This window comes from Oenanthe melanoleuca, chromosome 1A, assembly GCF_029582105.1.
Source record: "Oenanthe melanoleuca isolate GR-GAL-2019-014 chromosome 1A, OMel1.0, whole genome shotgun sequence".
NCBI classification, from domain to species: domain Eukaryota; kingdom Metazoa; phylum Chordata; class Aves; order Passeriformes; family Muscicapidae; genus Oenanthe; species Oenanthe melanoleuca.
Window position 1 is genome coordinate 41,952,180 of NC_079334.1, and position 18,042 is coordinate 41,970,221.

At 37.3% G+C, this 18,042-nt stretch overlaps 1 protein-coding gene across 3 annotated transcripts in view; it reads right to left on the minus strand.

Annotated features, from left to right (window-relative positions):
* TMEM117 (transmembrane protein 117) overlaps positions 1-18,042 on the minus strand; it is a 172,525-nt gene that overhangs the window by 36,441 nt on the left and 118,042 nt on the right. For all 3 annotated transcript variants that reach the window (XM_056481878.1, XM_056481877.1, XM_056481875.1), the window contains one exon: positions 474-633. In XM_056481878.1, coding sequence (XP_056337853.1) covers positions 474-633 — 160 coding nt within the window. The remainder of the gene's footprint in view (positions 1-473; positions 634-18,042) is intronic.

An 18,042-nucleotide genomic window follows, 5' to 3' on the forward strand; every position in this document is an offset into this window, starting at 1 on the left:
TTTTCACATGAAAGTGGAAAGCTGAATCTTAATAGCAAATACTAATTTTCATCTATTAAAGTACCTTAGTGTGCGTACACTTAATATTGTAAATGCTTGAAACATGGAAGTATTTCTTGTTTGTCTGAATTTATCTCATCTTCCTAAGAAAAGATTTGAATTTACAAAACAACCAGCTTCTGTTTCTTTTCCCCATATAATTTTTGCAGCAAACACTTTCTATTTTGGAAAGTCATGCAGTTCTTACCTAGCACTCTAAGAAGAGAAATCAGCAATATTTTCCCAATAAAAGGCCAGAGGCCTTTTTTGCAAAGTTACTGAGAATGATGTTATAAAATGCCCTTAACTAAAAGTGATTGCAAACTAAACATTTATTTACCTTTTTGTAGCTTTAGTTAAGCACTATTTGCTCTAGAGGAAATAGAGTGACTAGGCAGCCTCAACAGCCTGAGTGGAACATTAGGAGAGGGTACCTGCATGACAATAAGAAGGTCAAACACCAGGATGAAAGAAGCCAAGAAGGCTCTTGAGACCTCATCACTTGGCAGAAATCCACGATTCAGCTTGTCCCAGCTGATCCAGTCAGTAGTGATGACAAGCACAACTACAGAGGTCAGAGTAAACAGAACTGTCCTGGAAGGAAGAAGAAAAAATAGTTCAGAGAGAATAAGATAGTAATGAAGATGCATCATTCTATTTTATCTGTCCCCTAATGGTCAACTAGTGTTTTATCAGTACTTTTCCACTGATGAAAACAGACTAATGAAAATTAAATACACAAACAAATATTTTAATTTAAGAAAGAAAGTCAGCTGTATCCTTAGTGAAAATAAATTTAGTAGCTATTAACTGGAGTATATCACTCTGGTTCTTAATTCTGTAATTTTCACTGAAGATGAAAATCAGTTAAGTAAAATAAAAGAGAAGTAAAATGTACCAAGGCCTGCATGATCTAGGCCAAATTCAAATCAACTAATTGAGAGAACATTGTCTAAGGCACCAAACACATTAGAAGCTTTGAAAATCTTTTCTAAGCTGTAGGACCTATAAGACACTAACTGTGAAGTCTAATTTTTATACAGAAACATATCTCCATTAAAAAAAAAAATTCTATGCACTAAATTAATTTTTAGTAAATCCAGGAGATTGTAGAAAGATTTTGCTTTGTATTTTCTAAGATATCCTTTGTAAAAGTTTTCAACGATTTTATGATTTTTTTGAGAAGTCAGTGAAAAGTGAATCACAAAAGTATTAAAGCCTCTATAAAAATTCTACAATAATTCCAGAAGATACACTTTACTAATTCATTCAATTCTGGAAGACAGTATTTAAGAAATATCTTTCTAAGTTATCCCTGCAAAATACCACTGAATCATTTCCAGCAGCTCTTTGGTAATATCTTACAGAGTTGGCAGCAGTGACTGATTGAATTTCTGGTTCTGTGGAAGCTGGAAAATTTAGCTGGTAATTTAAGGGTGAGCAAGGCTTCTTCCAGTAGCCATAGCTGTCAGTAAATCTGTGCTGTAATAGCAGCATATCAAAATCTGAATACATGCTCATGGCTAAATAATTGTGTCAGGGTGGGGTTTTTTTCTACAGCAATAATATCTCATTTTCTTCAGCTACTGATGGTTGTAAAATAAAGTGAAGACTATTTCCCATGACACTTCCAAACAGGACAAATACTCAGCAGACAGGAAAAAAAAAAAAATCTGTACATGAATCGTCACAGGCTACCAGTCTGCACTTCTTTTTGTACAGCAGCCTTGTCTGTGAGGAAGAGAAAAGAAATATGCACATAGGCAATAGTATAATCCATTTGGACTCCTAAACATCATTCTTCTGTGACATGACAGGCTGCACTTCTTCAGAATGTAATAAGACACAAAATTACTTGATTGCTACCACCTTTACCTTGGAACATTTATTTTTGTTCTTAATAAATTAACTCAGTTACATGCAACACTATGGTTGACACCCTAACAATTTCCCTTGAAAGAATTATGAGCACCTAGGCAAGGAAAAAAACAATAAATGAGGCATATCAGATGCAATTAAACCTAAGCAATAGTCAGGCCTTCTTATCCCAAAACATTTGCTCAGCTACCATCTCAGCTCTCAGTACCTGACTGACTTTTCTACAAGCTCCAATTTGGCACATACACAGAACAGTTTACTTTGGAAAGACAATTCTGTCTCTTGCATATAGTCCCTTGAAACACACAAAGGTGTTTTTTCCTGCTTATTTCACCTTCATATCTGAAATTTGCATGGTTAATGTTCTTACTTTCCTGAAAGTTTCTCCAGAAAGAAAACAAACCTCAGCACCTGTCTGCTGGCCAAGGCAGACTCCCCCAGTCACTAGGCACCCTGATTTTCCCTGACCTCCTTCTGTGGAACCACCTCCCCTGTGGCAGAGGAAGTTTAAAACCATAATTCAAATCTGAGTATTTTGCTATAGGAAGCATATACCCAGAAGTTATGCTCAAGACTATTCTGTCTCAGTCCTCTTGAATTATGCATTTGCATTTTGGAGCAAGAGTTCAAAGCATGGAAGGTCAGACTTTGGCATGTAGGCAAGCAATGGAAGGCATATTTTTATTCATGCTTTGTTGGCATGCATGCAAAGACTGATGTGTGTGCTCAAGCCCTGATTTCCTTGAGGAAATGCATATGCACTTAGAAAACTGCTTTGTTATTCATTCTGAAATGTCAAATAGGGAGGGAAGGGAGCAGAAAATGAGCTGCTAATAGAATAAGAAAATGTGAGACCAACAAAGAAGGTTAGAAATAGACTTTCAAAATGGTTGCATTAAACAGCATAATTAGTACTCTGGTTGTATTTTTGACCTATGATACTGGAGCACAGCAAGATATTCAATACATGCTTTTGGAGTTATTATAAACTCAGCTTGTTTGGGTTAGAGTTCAGTTCACTTCTTGTGAAAGTACAGTGTCCTGGAGATTAAGAAAAAAAGATGAGGATTTCATTTAACTTGACATAACTTGTACTGGATAAACCAATGTGAGCTGCCCTGCAATATCTAGCCCAGTATAGTTTGCCCTTTATTCTGCAATGCACATTATTGAGAAAGAGTTACACTGTCAAAGTATTCACCACATTGCTGGCAGGACCTCTCCTCATTACAGAAGGGGAAAGGCTACAAGGTGAAGGGCGAGAGAGGACTGACTCCTCTCTCTACCAGGCATAAGAAATGCGATTTCTGTCTCTACTTTACGAAGAACATACACTTTTATATTTCACTTCTAATTTTAGCTTGCTGTATTGAATGATTATGTGCCCTGGACATCTATTCAGCTGCAATAACACATATTTTACAACCTACTGCATACTCCTTAAGAGTGCACATAAGCACTGTCCAAACCAATAGTATACTGAATAGTTAAAATTATTAGGAAAATCCACAAAAGTCACTACTGTGCTTATCACTGCCAGTAACTATTTAAAATCCCCAGGGGTACACTGAACGGGTGGGTTTTAAAAGGGAAGCCTGAGAGACAAGAACTTTTACTGGCAGAAATATCTCAAAAATATGCAATTTTTTAGACTATATCTCTATAATAATGTTTTATTGCCAGGACTGAGTTTGGTCTTGAATTTGTCAAAACAAATCACTCATGCCAAACTGAATCCATACTACAGGCCCATTTGTCAACAGAAGACTAATCTGGTTCTCTGGTTCCAAAAGCTTGGCAAGTTCCAAAACAGATGACATTCCCTTCTGCCCCTTTCCACAACACTTTCTTGCACTATGAGCTTTGACCAAACTGACCATCTTTAAATCTGTCATCCAGCATATTATACACTGTGAGAGGTTGTGAACCACATGGACCAGAAGCCTGAGCAGGTTTTAGTCACTGGTGGTTTTAGCCACTGTGATCTTATCTCCTGGATGCTTGAAGACTCTCTTCTGCTGTTTAGCATGTCCTACCTCCCTCATCAGGACTCCTAAGCAGAGCCCATGAGGCCACAGCTCATCCTCTTGCAGCCCCAAGGCAGTACCACAAAACCATCCATAGTGCATCACCTCCAAACCTACACCAGAACTATCTTTGACTCCACAGAGCCACACCTCCAGGAATCAGTCTGTTACTTGTCTGCAGTGAGTGAAAAACTGAGCAATCCAGAATTTGTCCCTGAGAAGATAAAGGCAAGCTAATAAATGTATACATGTTCACAAAACATTTAATGTTGGAAATGAGAACTGTTTCTAATCTGAGTCTCATGATTCTTCATGTCTAAATCAGCAGGGCAAAGTATATCAAGGGATTCTAGTCTGTGATGGAACTTCACTTCTCAAACTGTAACATAAAGGAAATGAAATTTTTCATTTAAAAGTTAAACACAATTATTTGTACACTACCTTCCCATTACTTGTGACTTGAGCTGCTCATTTTTAGAGATATTTCGATTTTTCTTGTCTTACATGACCCTCTGACAAATCTTTTGTGATGCTACTGCTTTCATGATCAGATAGTAAGAGCTCTGTTAAGACCAACTGAAGAGATGAAAGACAAATTTTAGTTATTTTCCTCATTTTCATTTTGTCTTTTTCAAGAGGCAAAAAGCATTATCTTGCCCTTTGACTACACCTCTGCAGTAAAAAAACCTACCTGTGCTTAGTCAAAAGTAGCTCTTAGATTTGTATGACACAGTGTTTTGAGAACTTTTCATCATAATCTCACACATAATTGTCACTAAGCTAGACCAATTGGAAATCATTAAACATTGCTAACAAGGATTCAAAGTATTGCTTAATATAATGTTCATTTGGGATGGGACACACTGGACAGGACCAAAGAAACTGGTCAGTCATGCCCCTTAGGGCTGCCCTTTGTGGGAGTGGGGCATCTGCCATTACTGTCCCAGCCACATCCCACTGCCAGCTCCTGGCATGTCTCTGCACTTCCCTGGGGTTTCCCCAACTCAGAACCCATCCACATATGTCACAATCCCTGCTCTGCTGTGGAATGCACCTGCACTGGCCCTGGTTGCCTTGGCAGCTTCTAATTAATGTACCCAAATAGATGCAAATATACTGTGAAAACAGATACAGAAGGGGAAAAAAAATTTTATTGCTCTTTATATTTAAAAAGGCTTTCCAATCCTCAGGAATGAAAGATCATCCATTGAGCCAAATACTCTACATAATTTTTAATCTCAGAATCAGCACTGGCCAAATATACAGTCACACAGTGTACAATAACTGTAAAGAACAATGCTACTGCAGATGTTATATACAAATGCCAACACTTTTTATTTCACTTGTTTTAATTAAGAAGGGTTCTGTTATTTAATCTGTCAAAAATAGCAACTCTAAGCTCATTCAAAATAAAATATTTAGTCTGCCTGTTGCTTGGTGTCAGAGCCACTTCAGCAATTAAGCAAATATAAGGGACAGATGCTCTGGTGGTGAAAAGCATCTGTGTTCCCTGGAGCAGCATAACTTCAAACCTCCAGCTGGCCACTGCTTTTCTGCCCCCTTGGGACAGTTCTCTGAAAGAAGAGAGAGCAGGGACTCGAGATTTGTCTGTTTATCAGCAGCTACTGCAGTGCCACAGAGTGACACACTGGTGCTGAGGATCCCATATTCACCCTGTTTGTGTAGTGTGGGCTGACCTGAGCACACATCCATAACTTCAGCTGAGATCCCAGAAAACACTGTCCACTTCAGATGTATCCAGAAGGAATCCCACTTGTGCACCCCAGAGCAAACTACACCATTAAGCAAAGGGCAGGTGGAGAGATAACTGGCAGGTCCACCTCAGAAATGTGCTACTGAAGTGAAATCTAGGAATATTCCAAGAGTTAATTTCATGGGACCTCTTTTGTTAAAATAAGGTGTTTGATCCTGATGGAGATAAGTATGTGGCAGAGATATGGAGCAATACTATTTTCAGAGCACTCCCCATGGTATGCTCTGCAGGCATGAATAAGTGGGAGAAATTACATTAATGCAGATTACCATCAACGAGACTTAATTATCTAAAGTTAAATATCAATTACAAGAAAATGGTTTATAATTCAAATGTTGAATCACATTATTTTTTAAAGTCTTTCTCACCACAGTGACATGACTGTGTGACAGTGTATGACTGACTTCTGTCCTGTTGAAAGTAATGTGTAAGTAATTCAGCATTGGCCAGTAACTACCAGTTCTGAAATACCTGTTCTGAAACACTCCCTATGTTGTGTATGGCTCAGAACTACTTATCAGGAGCATATATTGCACATTTTGAGAAACACACATTCCCAGTTAAGTCTTCTAAACAATGCTTCTTGTCATTCTGACTGGTAAGCTGAAGACACTGGACACTGCATAGTATAAAGGATGCTCTGAAATGGCAAAATTGGAATTATTTTCTGCTTTTTTATATATTCACTTACTAACCCTATGAGTTTTCCAGATCAGAAAGATGTAGGAGCAGCAAGGCTTTGGTTTCCAGGATTGACTTGGCATGCCTTTTCCAGACCCAGATGTTCCTGGAGCTAAATTTCCCACAAACCTTGCTTTACATCTATCTTTTGACTGTAAGATTTTGATTTTAGAGTGCATCAATATGATTCCAGAGCTATTTGGAATTTTTGCACAGACTTGTATAAAGCCTGAAATTACATTTATGTTAATATATTAAGGAAACATTTTGCTATGTTTCGTATAATAAAATTAATAAGATTAGGTAATGTAATCACATGGTGCAATATCACAATTCTAGAGAGCATAATTTTTTTATTACAGGTAGAAGCATCTTTGAGCTTCCTTTTGCCACACCATTAATTTACTAAAATGAAAGTGTTATCTATTTCAAACAGCAGCTCATTTAAATTGAACTCATCACCATAAGCTTTTACATTTCAAATGGCATTTCCTATCTGTGACACAGAAAAGCAAAAACAGTTTATGAAAGTTCATGGTCTTACTTGTAAAAAACATTTTCAATCACCATGTATCATATGCAAGGTAGTATAAAACTCACATGAATCATATTCAAGGAACTCTACTTCATGTTCAACTTCCAAAGTTAGAAGTTAATTGCTCATCTCCAGTAGAAAGCATTTGGGGAAAAAAAAAACTGAACCAAAACAGAAAACCAAACACAATCCTATATAAGGTAAAGAGAAGCCATTTTTCTGTTTTACTTTCAGATGGATACATTACTTTTTTATCAATGGAATGGAGAGTGGAAGACAGCCGCTCAAAAAACAACGGAAACAAGATTTTGAAAAATATTTTCACAGCATCAAATGTGCCTTAGGATATACCTGCCTGGCAATTTTTCAGCAAAAATGGTTTATATTCTGACAAAGGCAGTTCATCAATATGCAAAATTTACCTGTGAAAGGGATGATTGTAAAGGAAGCTGTATCAGAACTGGGCACAATTCCTGCACCTCACTGTGGCTGAGGAGCCAGGGCAGCACCCCAGTCACACAAGATGATACAAACAGCACAGAGGCCAGTATCTGTTCTGTGTTAGCCAGACCAGATATTTGAATATTAGTGTTAATGAGACCAACTGGATGCAATAACAAGAAGATTCTCACATGCTACAGGGTACTATTTGTTCAGACTCTCTAGCTGGAGCTGATCTACTTAATATACACGAGTCAACACTAGTCATGAGATGACATTAATCATGACATGAGTCAACAATTCTCTGGACACAAATATCCTACACCCAAGTGTCTTGGAGCTTAGTTATTCCCAGTCCCTGGTCAGAGGGAGGTAAAGGCTGTTTGCTCATCACAGTGGCAAGACATGGGGTCATATGCCAAAACATAAAAATCAGGGGCTTTGCCTTTTGTGTTACCAGCATCCTCAGCAACTGCTAGAAACTGGTTAGGAGAAGAAAATGAGGACTGACAGGGAATACTAAAAGCCATCAGTTTTCATTTTTTTCCCATGGTATAATCAGATGCATTTGTTTCTCCTCCCACAGTTTTCTCTCGTGCATCTCCTTTAGGGTTATAACCATCTTTTAGAAAGACTTGAAGAATCAATATCACACCTCTTATGCCTATCCAACGAGGTAGTTCTTTCACCAGACCCAGGCTACAAGCTGGGGACAGGCCTTTTATCTTGCCCAAGGAATAGATGAGCTGTCTGCACAAGGGGCCACATCTAGGTGAGGTTAGGTATCCACCCAGTTTATCTCCAGAGACTCAAATAGCACATCAGATTTTGCTTTGCTTGCATGATTATACTGTGCTCAAAATAGTTTAGGTGCTGCTAAAGAGACCCCAAGTTTAATAGAGATTATGCTGACCAAATTTTGTTAAACATATATTCCATGTTTAATATTCTCTTAAACACTTTTACCCCTCACTTATTGTGTCCTCTCTAGTTTTACAGCTCTATGATCCTTTTCTTCTTGTAAAATACTTCAGCATGTGTGTTTGACAAGCATAAAAGGCCACAAGCTGCCACCCCACCCTGTATATGATTGCTCAATTAATCTCCAGCAAGCACCTACAGTAAGAAGCTAGAGGAATACTTTTGGAAGGGCTGTACTTTGTATTGTCTCACTTTCTCTCTAAACAGGGAACCTTTTTCTTGTTGATGAGTCTCTGAAAAAGATCAGAATTTGGAATGAATGGAGACACTTGGCTTCTTTGATCAACCACTGGAGAAACTAGAATCAGCCACATTTTTAGAGTTTTGTATTGCAAATAACTGCATCCATTTCACAAAGGTTTAGAGAGGGAAGACAGCTTTGGGGACTAGACACAGCATCTCAGAAAGCTTTGTTTAGTCATTTGGATTAACTTTGCTAGTATTATTTTCAGTTTTCTCCTAGGTTTTCAGTCATTGTACAGAGTTGACATTAAATTAATTTGACCAGTTCTTCAATGAGTTTTTTGGCTTTATGTTCTTTCTGGGAGCTCTGAAAATAACTGCTATCTCTAGCTAAGAGGCCGTGAAAGATGAACATGACTTACAATCATCCCTGGGCCATTCCAGTTATTACTGGCAATCTACCACAGAGGTTTCTGAGTTGATAACCCCATCAATGTCTACTAAAAAAAACCAAACCAACCAACCAAACAAAAAAACCCCCAAAAAAAACTCTCCAAGAAATTTATTTCATCTGAGGCAGTGGCTACCTTCATCAAGTTAAAGCAGGTTTTCAGTCCACAGTGGGAGTATTCTGATATTTATCTGGGGAGGAATAGACTTTATATTTAAAACTCCTCAAGTAGATCAGCTAGATTTTTATTGTTTGAAAAGTGTTCCTAAATGCTATAATGAATGATTACTAATATAGGCATTTCATTCTGCATTTAAAGATATGGATTGTACAGGACTGGGGTGCCCACCAGGTGTCTTATGAGCAGTAATTGCAGAATGCCACAACATCTTTTCTGAAGCTACCTGTCTGCTAAGCAAGATGCCCTTAACTTCATTCAGAATATTCTATAGCCCACAAGTTCTTGAGAATATGATACTAGACTAAATTTTAACAATGCTTCCAGACACTAATGCTGCTACCAATTTCTCTGTCAATCAAATGATACTTTCCCTGAATTTGCATAAATCTAAATGCTGGGAAAACACATATTTAATTCTATTTAGATTTCTGTAATTACATTTGCATCAAATTTGTTTAAAGGATATGTGTAATGGATGACACTAGCAAACCTCTATTGCTTTACTGGAATGGGAATAATTGAACATGTGAAGGGTTTTGGTTACAAGGCATAATTCAAAGAGAGTTTATAGATCACCTCTTTCTTATGAAAAAATTAACAAAAAACAAACAAAAAAATAGATTTTCATAATTCAGTCTGCAGAATAAAGACTATTTTCTAGCTGGACTCACCATGTGGAAAAGTGTCCTCAAATCTCTTTCAGAAAGATGATAACAGAACAGCTCACAAAGTCAAAAAGTTTGGAGCAAACTAGTACCTTAATACCTGTGAAAGCTGATTAAAATCTTAGCTCCTGTTTAACATACTATGCTGGTAGTGCATGTGCCTGCTGTTTTGACACCTTGGACCTTGCCATCAATTTCATTCCAAATAGAGTGACCTAGGTGCTCTTTAAAAAGGAATTGTTTAAAAACACCTCCAAGAGCTTTCTACGTACATTATTGCACTTTGCAGTGATTTTTAAATCCCATTCTTTTTGCAACCCAGGGCGTGCTAGTGACTGCTTAGTTTTCTTTCATTTATACTGAAAAACTCAATATTAGGTAGCAAATTGAAATGCTTCTTAAATTTTGGGTTGTTTTATAACATAGTCACACCTGCTGCCAATTAGAGTCTTATTAATGCTTATTCAGTTTGTTCATGTTGTAGAGAAAATGACAAAACTGAGCCCTAATTGCCACTGTCCTAATGAGCCCTGTGTCACAAGGCCAAAGGGTTCCTGAAACAATCCAAAGCCTAGACTTTAGATGGCATTTGCAAATGGAATAATATCTCTTTTCCTCTTTCTACTTCTGCAGGGAGAGACATGAAAGTTTAATCCTTCCTCTCTCAGTTCAAGGTGCTCTGGTTTTGTCCTTTTACTGGCAATTACCTTAATCATAGGAAATCACATCACTGCAGACATCCATATAGCATGAATGATCTTAAAAACAAAGGAGGTAAAATGAATAATGGCATTACAAAGTAGTGATTCCCTTCCTCAATTTTTTAAAACCTGTTTCTATTTCCAAACTGATCAGAAAACACAAAAAATGTGCATAATAAATGGCTTAAGAAGATGGATGGAAAGCTAAAATTTTTACAACATCCATAGGAAGACCATATGATGAAACTTTAGTTTGTGGCTGAAGCTAGAATCCTAAATCCATAGCCAGGGAATTATATTTAAATGGTCTGATTATCTGCAGTACTGCAAGCCCCACAAAACTGATGTAGGTAAAATTCAAGATATTTTTTAGTATATTTTGATAGTAAGTTCAGATGGTTAAGGTATGAATATTTTGGCTAATACTGATTTTCCTGGAAGGAGAAAAGCATTTTTCCTATGCATCACTTTCTGACTGCATACATCTAGATATTAGTGTCAGGTTTCTTTTTTAGTCTGTTCTTCCACTGAGGGACAAAACCTGCAGTCACAAGTTTAAAATGCTGTAATACACAAGATAAGTATGTAACTTCTGACACAGGTTTCTGATATAAGAATCATAAAAATATGCATGTTAAGAATAATGTTATTACTCAAAATCAGAAAATAGGTCTTTAAGAAAAAAACAAACCAATAGCAAAACTCAATGAATGAATGTAAAAAGGAGCCTGATTAGGTGGAAACAAAAAAAACAACAAAACAACATGCACCAAGCACCAGAATTTTGCTTATTGAATAATGAGAAGATATGACCCAACAAAGAGAAGAAGAGAAATACAGAAGTTCTAAGAGGGAAGTACTATTAAAGTGAGAAAAGTGCTTTAGACTAAACAAATCAAACAGGACAGCTATCATTGTATGCTTCAGTAATCTATTTTTATGGATGCCATGGAGCTTATTTACCACTTCAAGGGAAAACATCCCCCACATCTAACTGGAAAAAAATACCGGTCAATATCTAAAAGAGGATTAAAGTTTCATACTGGGCTTTTTTCATTGATTTTCAAAATATGGAGGTCAGGTGCTTATTTAAATACATGTGAATGTACCTTTTCACTAAGAAAAGTCAACCATCTTGATGGTTAAAGTCAATTTCAAAAGCCATTGACAACAACTATTCAGAAGCACAAAGATTTTCTTAATTTTGCCAACTTCACCAAGATTGGTTATTCTATGCAGGAATTGAAGGTCCTAAGTAAAATTAAAATTATATGACATAATTTATAAAATTACATGACATAATGCTGATATCTCTGGTAATAGGGATGCTATTTCCTTTGTTAGAATTATTGATATTTTTAGCAGTTATAGATTGACTATAGACATAAAAAAATTTTCCTCCAGACCTAAAGAAAATCTTCTGGAAGTTCTGAGGCCTCAAAACCTCATTGCATTTAATAAAATAATGCTAGTGTCACCAGAAAGTAAATTTTGCTTCAATAACAGCCTTGAAACTAAATAAATAAAGAAAAGCACATATCTGGCTTTAGTTCAGTGTTGACTTCACACAAATGCTTTGCTTCACTGTGCCATTATCTACCAGCAGATTATGCCATTACTGGAACACAAGCTCTCATTCCACTAATGGTATTGCTTAAAGAACATATTAAGATGCTGGTGTTTTCATTTGGGAGATATCCATACATCTTCCACAAGTAATTACATTACCAGTAATCCTTTTAAAAGGCTCTCTTTGCTCAGCTGCTTTGCCAATAGCTCTAAGCTTGGTTACATGGCAATCGCACTTACAGCGCATGAATTGGTGACAGATGAACCAGCTAATACACTGGTGCTCTCTCATCAGCCACAAATCATGGAGCTTGGACCCACCACGGGAAGCAAACATGCTTTACAAAGCCCCAGATAGTTTGGTTTTATTTATGACTGAAAACAGCAGAGAAAGCTGAAAATAGCACATGTCCTTTCACATATTTTCAAAGAACAACAATTACCAGGAAACACAGCCACTAACTTCTCAAGGAGTGCTGGCACTCACAATGATATATTAAAAAAAAGCAGTATGTAACTGCAGGACAAGCATCTCTTTCATGAAAGATAAAAGCAGTGTTATGAAAATATGGAATACATATCATGAAATACTCCAATAACACCAACATATTCAGAGTAAGAAGTTTTGCAAAATATTCAAACACTGCTTGAATTAAATCTGAAGACTATTTTCCATATTGTGAATTATGTTGAATTCATTAATAAATAAAAACTGTTAACCTCAATACTAACCCTGCACTTTTTTCCTGTAGAGTCTACTCCTTGTTGCTGAGACAGTGATTAAAAATAGCAACTGTCACCATATCTGTCAGTCAGTGTATTCATAGATGATGCAGGAGGCAGTGTGCAGAAGTGTTTTTGAATCATCAAGCAGCAGTACACAGAAAGGCAGAGAATAAATTAAACCAAAAAATAAGCCTCAGGCTGATGTGTTTGAACTTCACTGCAAACATTCTTCATACATATTTAATTGCTCCATTGAGACTGTGACTGTTCTGGAGATGTTCCAGACATTATTTCCATTCCATTAGTACACTTGCAGTATGTGTACTCCTTAACCCAAAATGATTGATTCTATAAATGTCTTCCCACTTACTGACCTGAACGCTAATTGAGGTTGTGTATAGATTAAAAGAGAGTGTATGCTTTTTGAAACCAGCCAACATATATTGTAGCCACTGAAAGATCTTATGGCACAAGAAGAAAGTGGTACTCCTAGCTAAAGACATCTGTATGTGGTTTCATAGAAATGTTTCAGATAGGAAGAGATGGAAATCATACAATAGGTTGGCAAACTTTGCTAAACAACATTTTAAACAGAAGCTTAATCCTAAGTCCGACCTTTCTGAAATCATTCTTTGAAATACAATTATCACATACCAGATGCTTTTGTCTGTGCTTGCACCTTGTAAATTAATTTGCTTTGGGATAAAGTATAATTTTTTTACATTCCATAAAAATAAAACTTTAGGAGTTCAGATCGTTTTATCAGTTCAGGTGCACACAAGAGGAAAAGCTGAATGTTTTTAAAACATCCTAATTAAAACTAAGATAATTTTGTACACTGCTAATTATTCTACTATGAACCAAAACTTTTCCTGTTCAAATTATTAAAGGTAAGTAAAATTATAGTATATCAGCTAAAATTTTAAGTAAGCCATCCTGAGGAAACAATCCTTAAATCTTCATAAGCACTGCCTTGCTTCCAGATTAACCTTGAGGTACTGGGGCATGCATATTCAAAGAAGGACAATGAAACCTATGAAGGGCCTGGAGCAGAAGTCCATATCACAAGCACATGGAATGGCTGAGGGAGCTGTGGTTGGTCAGCCTGGAGAAAAGGAGGCTCAGGGGAGACCTTGCTGCTCTCTACAGCTGCCTGACAGGAGGCTGAGGACAGCTGGGGTCACTCTCTTGTAACCAGCAATAAGTGACAGAAGATGAAAGAACAGTTGTGCCAGGAGAGGTTTAGATTGGCTGTTAGGATAAATGTCCTCACTGAAAGGGTTGTCAGGCATTGAACCAGCTGCTTGGAGGTATTTAAAAGACATGTAGATGTGGCACTTAGGGACAAGGTTTAGTGGTGAACATGGTAGTGATCAACCTGAAAGGACAGTCTCAAATAATTAGGATTTAAGACATTAAAATCAGTTGTAACATATTTTGAAAGAAAAAACTCCTTACAGTAGAGATATGCTCATGCAGCTTGGTCAAGCTTGTATCAGACATTGAAAGAATACTTGGGAAAACATTAATATACTGAATTAACAAACAGGAGTATGTTAGGCTTCATGTGACAGAATATTGGAGAGAAGCTTAGACAAGAAATCTTGGACTGGTCTTTGAGAGAAGTTTCATCCTGAGAACTAATGCATTAAAAATTACATTGCCAGTGCTGTCTTCCTCCAGACCCTCCAGATCAAATTTATTCAATTTAAAACTGATTGTTTCCCACTCAAATTCCATCTCTTCCAATTCAGTATATAATTTAAAAGCCAAAAAAGATATTTCCAGCTTGTTTACTGCATTGAAAACATGCATCACTCTGTTTCCTTCCCAAGACCTACACTTCCCATTCTATGCTAATTGGCCTTGAATATTTCAGTAGAAGAGGTCAGGTCAAAGCATGCAAATAGCTGGAAGCTGAGCATGTGTTGAGGTCCATTTTTTACTGGCACACCACTTCTGTGAGTGGGAAATATACATTTATAGACGAGGGATTGAGCACATTTCTGTGCCATATTTCTTTTTAAAATTAGAATTCCAGACAATAACCTCCCTGGGGCAGAGTTCACTTCTCCTGGGCTGTGCAATGCTGGCACAATGGAGGTCCCCTGTAAGAGCATTTATAATAGCAGTTCATTTTCTAGCCATGGTCACAGGTGTTTGTTTATACAAAATTAATTTTCTAAAAGTTATAAAATGATTGTTTCAGTTTATAGCAGAGATCACAGAATCAGAATGGTTTGGGTTGAAAGGGACCTTAAAGATCATTTCTTTCCAACTTCCCTGACAGCACCTTTAACTAGTACCAGGTAGCTCAGAGCACTGTCCAGCCTGGCCTTGAACACTTCCAGGGTGGAGACATCCACAAGCACCCTGGGACAAGTTCTTCCAGTGCCCCACCACAGCCACAGGAAATAATTTTTTCCTTATGTCTGGTCTAAACCTACCCTCTTTCCATTTAAAGCCATTCCTCCTTGTCCTATCTTGACACCTCTTTGTAAAAAGTCCCTCTCCATCTTTCTTGTCAGCCCCTTTAGTCATTGCAAAGCTGCTGTAAGGTCTCCCTGGAACTCTCTCATCTTCAGACTGAACAACTCCAGCTGTCTCAGCCTGACTTCATAGAAAAGGTGCTTTGAATAAAAATTCAAACCAAGCCATCTAAATGAAAAGTACCATGTATGAAAAAGGGGCTTGCACTGGAGGCAACAAAGGCACACACTCTCAAAGAGGTTTGTTCAGAACTGGGACAAAGCTGTGTCTAGTATTTTTAAAATAAGAATTACCTTCCCTTTTTTTATTATTTTAAGCATAGTGTTGAATGAATTAAAGCTGCCATAGCAAGTCACAAAACTGAAATTAAAACCTCCTTCATTTTAATGCAATAATTTGATAATTTCTTGGCCCTTGCCCTTTACCTTCTCAATTGTAAGATAATCTTTAATAAATGAAATCAAATTCAAATTTTTCTACAGCAGAACTAGCAGAATCAGGTAGGATGAGTAAAAAAGAAATGGGGGAGCAGCAAATGAGTACAACAGCAAAAAGCAGGAAACAAAGCTTTGAAAAATATGAACCTTTCTCAAGGCTAAAAAGTCATTTTCACTGGCTTTGCTTTACTCCTCAGCCATCACAAACAAGGGCTAATGCCCTTTCCACTGAAATCCAGAAAGATTTACTCTTTGCATGAGAAGTAGCACTGTGCTGACCAATGCACCAACACAATCAGTAATACAAAGCAAACAGCAGCAAACTGGAGTCAAGGTGGTTTTGATTGAAGGAGTAGATCAATCATTTCAGTACATAAAGAATCTGAAAAGATGGAAAATGTCAAGTACTGTCTTAAGAATATTGTTATTTACACAGTTTACTGAAGCTCTTTGATTAGCCAATATCACAAAATCACTATGTTCATCAGGATGACTTCCTGCTAGACAAAGCACGCTCAAATATGCATGGTCTGAAATTTAAATGGCAGCTGGTTTTGTAAGGGCTTAACTGCTAACATGATTTTTTTTGTGTTAAAAGAAGAAAAATCAAGCAAAGATGCAAAAGAATCAAAACACACATTATGAAACCAAGAGCCCTGCAGGGTACCTTTTGTTAACAACCTTTTGTTGTGATTTCATTGAAAATTTAATCTATTCTTTGTTTTAGGCCTTGCTTTTTCCACAGTCACAATTGCAGACAGACAACATGCAATTATCTGAAATAAAAATATATCCACAATATTCTCATTATGGTACCCAGCCTAAAAAAGACATGAAGTTGAATGCCTTGATTAAGATAGCTGTCAGCAGATGCATTTAATTTTACAGCCATAGGAATTTTTTCAAAGTAGAAAAGCAAGTAAGAAACAGAAGAAAGGCTCCTTACATCTAAACTGACTTTTTATACAAAGACTAAATAAGCTTATATACATTAATATTTATAACTGTTTTAAGCACATCCTAAAAAATAGTTTTAATTAAGTTTTCTTTTGTATTGAATGGGGCTCATTCTGATGGTGGTCGTGGGTTATAAGAATCTGAGTGAGGATAGGGTGGGACTATGAAGTCTGGCAGCACTCAAATAATAACTTCTTGCTCCAACTTTAAGTCCAGTCTTTGCAAAAGACAGGGTACTGTAATTTTCTCTTAGGCTTACATAACTGAATTTGTATACACCAAGCTATTTTTCTTTCTTTTAAAGTTAGAATGTACAAGCACATTCTAGTCATGTTCAGCAGTTTGAACCAAAAGATGTGATTTCAGTGGAACCATTATTACTCTGTGCCTGTAAACAGAGCCACAGGTGGATATGGTGGAGAGTTTCACTAATTGTATTTGAAAAAATGATGCCTAAAACACAGCAGAAGTCACATCATGAAGAACTATGGGGAAATCAAGAGGAATAAAATTTTTTTAATCAGACACTCAATGGATGACAACTGCCATATCCTTCTGAAAACTGCAGATTAATAACCTCATCCAGAGTGTCCCCAGGGAGACTGACTTCAGTTCCCACTGTTAAAAAATCCCATTAATGTTGGTGGAACAGCTTCACTGTGTTAGTGCATCCAGTTACATGAAATCCACAGGTCTTAAAAACACTGTTTCCAAGCTGACCTTCACTGGGCACAAATCAGTTTCAGAATTGCTTCTTCAGAATGAGTCTGAAAGCCAAACAACATTTAACACGACCATGTGTAAATATCATTATTTACAGAAAACACAGGAACACTAATCTCTCTTCATTAAGGGAAGATTGGTGCCTGGCAGTCTCAGTGGTCATCTCCAATGGTGCTACAGCATTGGTAGATAAAGAAAGAGCAACTGGCATCATCTACTGGAATTGTGCAAAGCATTTAACACTGTCCTGCATGGCAGCCTTCTTTCAAACTGGAGAGATGTGGATTTGATGGATGGACCACTGTGTTGATAAGGAATTGGCTGGAATTTGGTCAGTCACTTGTGATGGGTTATATTCCCAGGGGCTGGAATTGGGACGGGAGCTGTGTCACATCTGTGTTGGTGACATGGACAGTGGCACCAAGTGCACCTCAGCAAGGTTGCCAACACCAAGCTGTGTGGTGTGATCAATGTGCTGGAGGGAAGGGCTGACACCCAGAGGGATCCTCACAGGATTGAGGGGTGGGTCTGTGCAAACATCATGAAGTTCCCCAAGGGCAAGTGCAAGGTCCTGCAAGTGCAAGTGTAATCCCAAGCACAAGT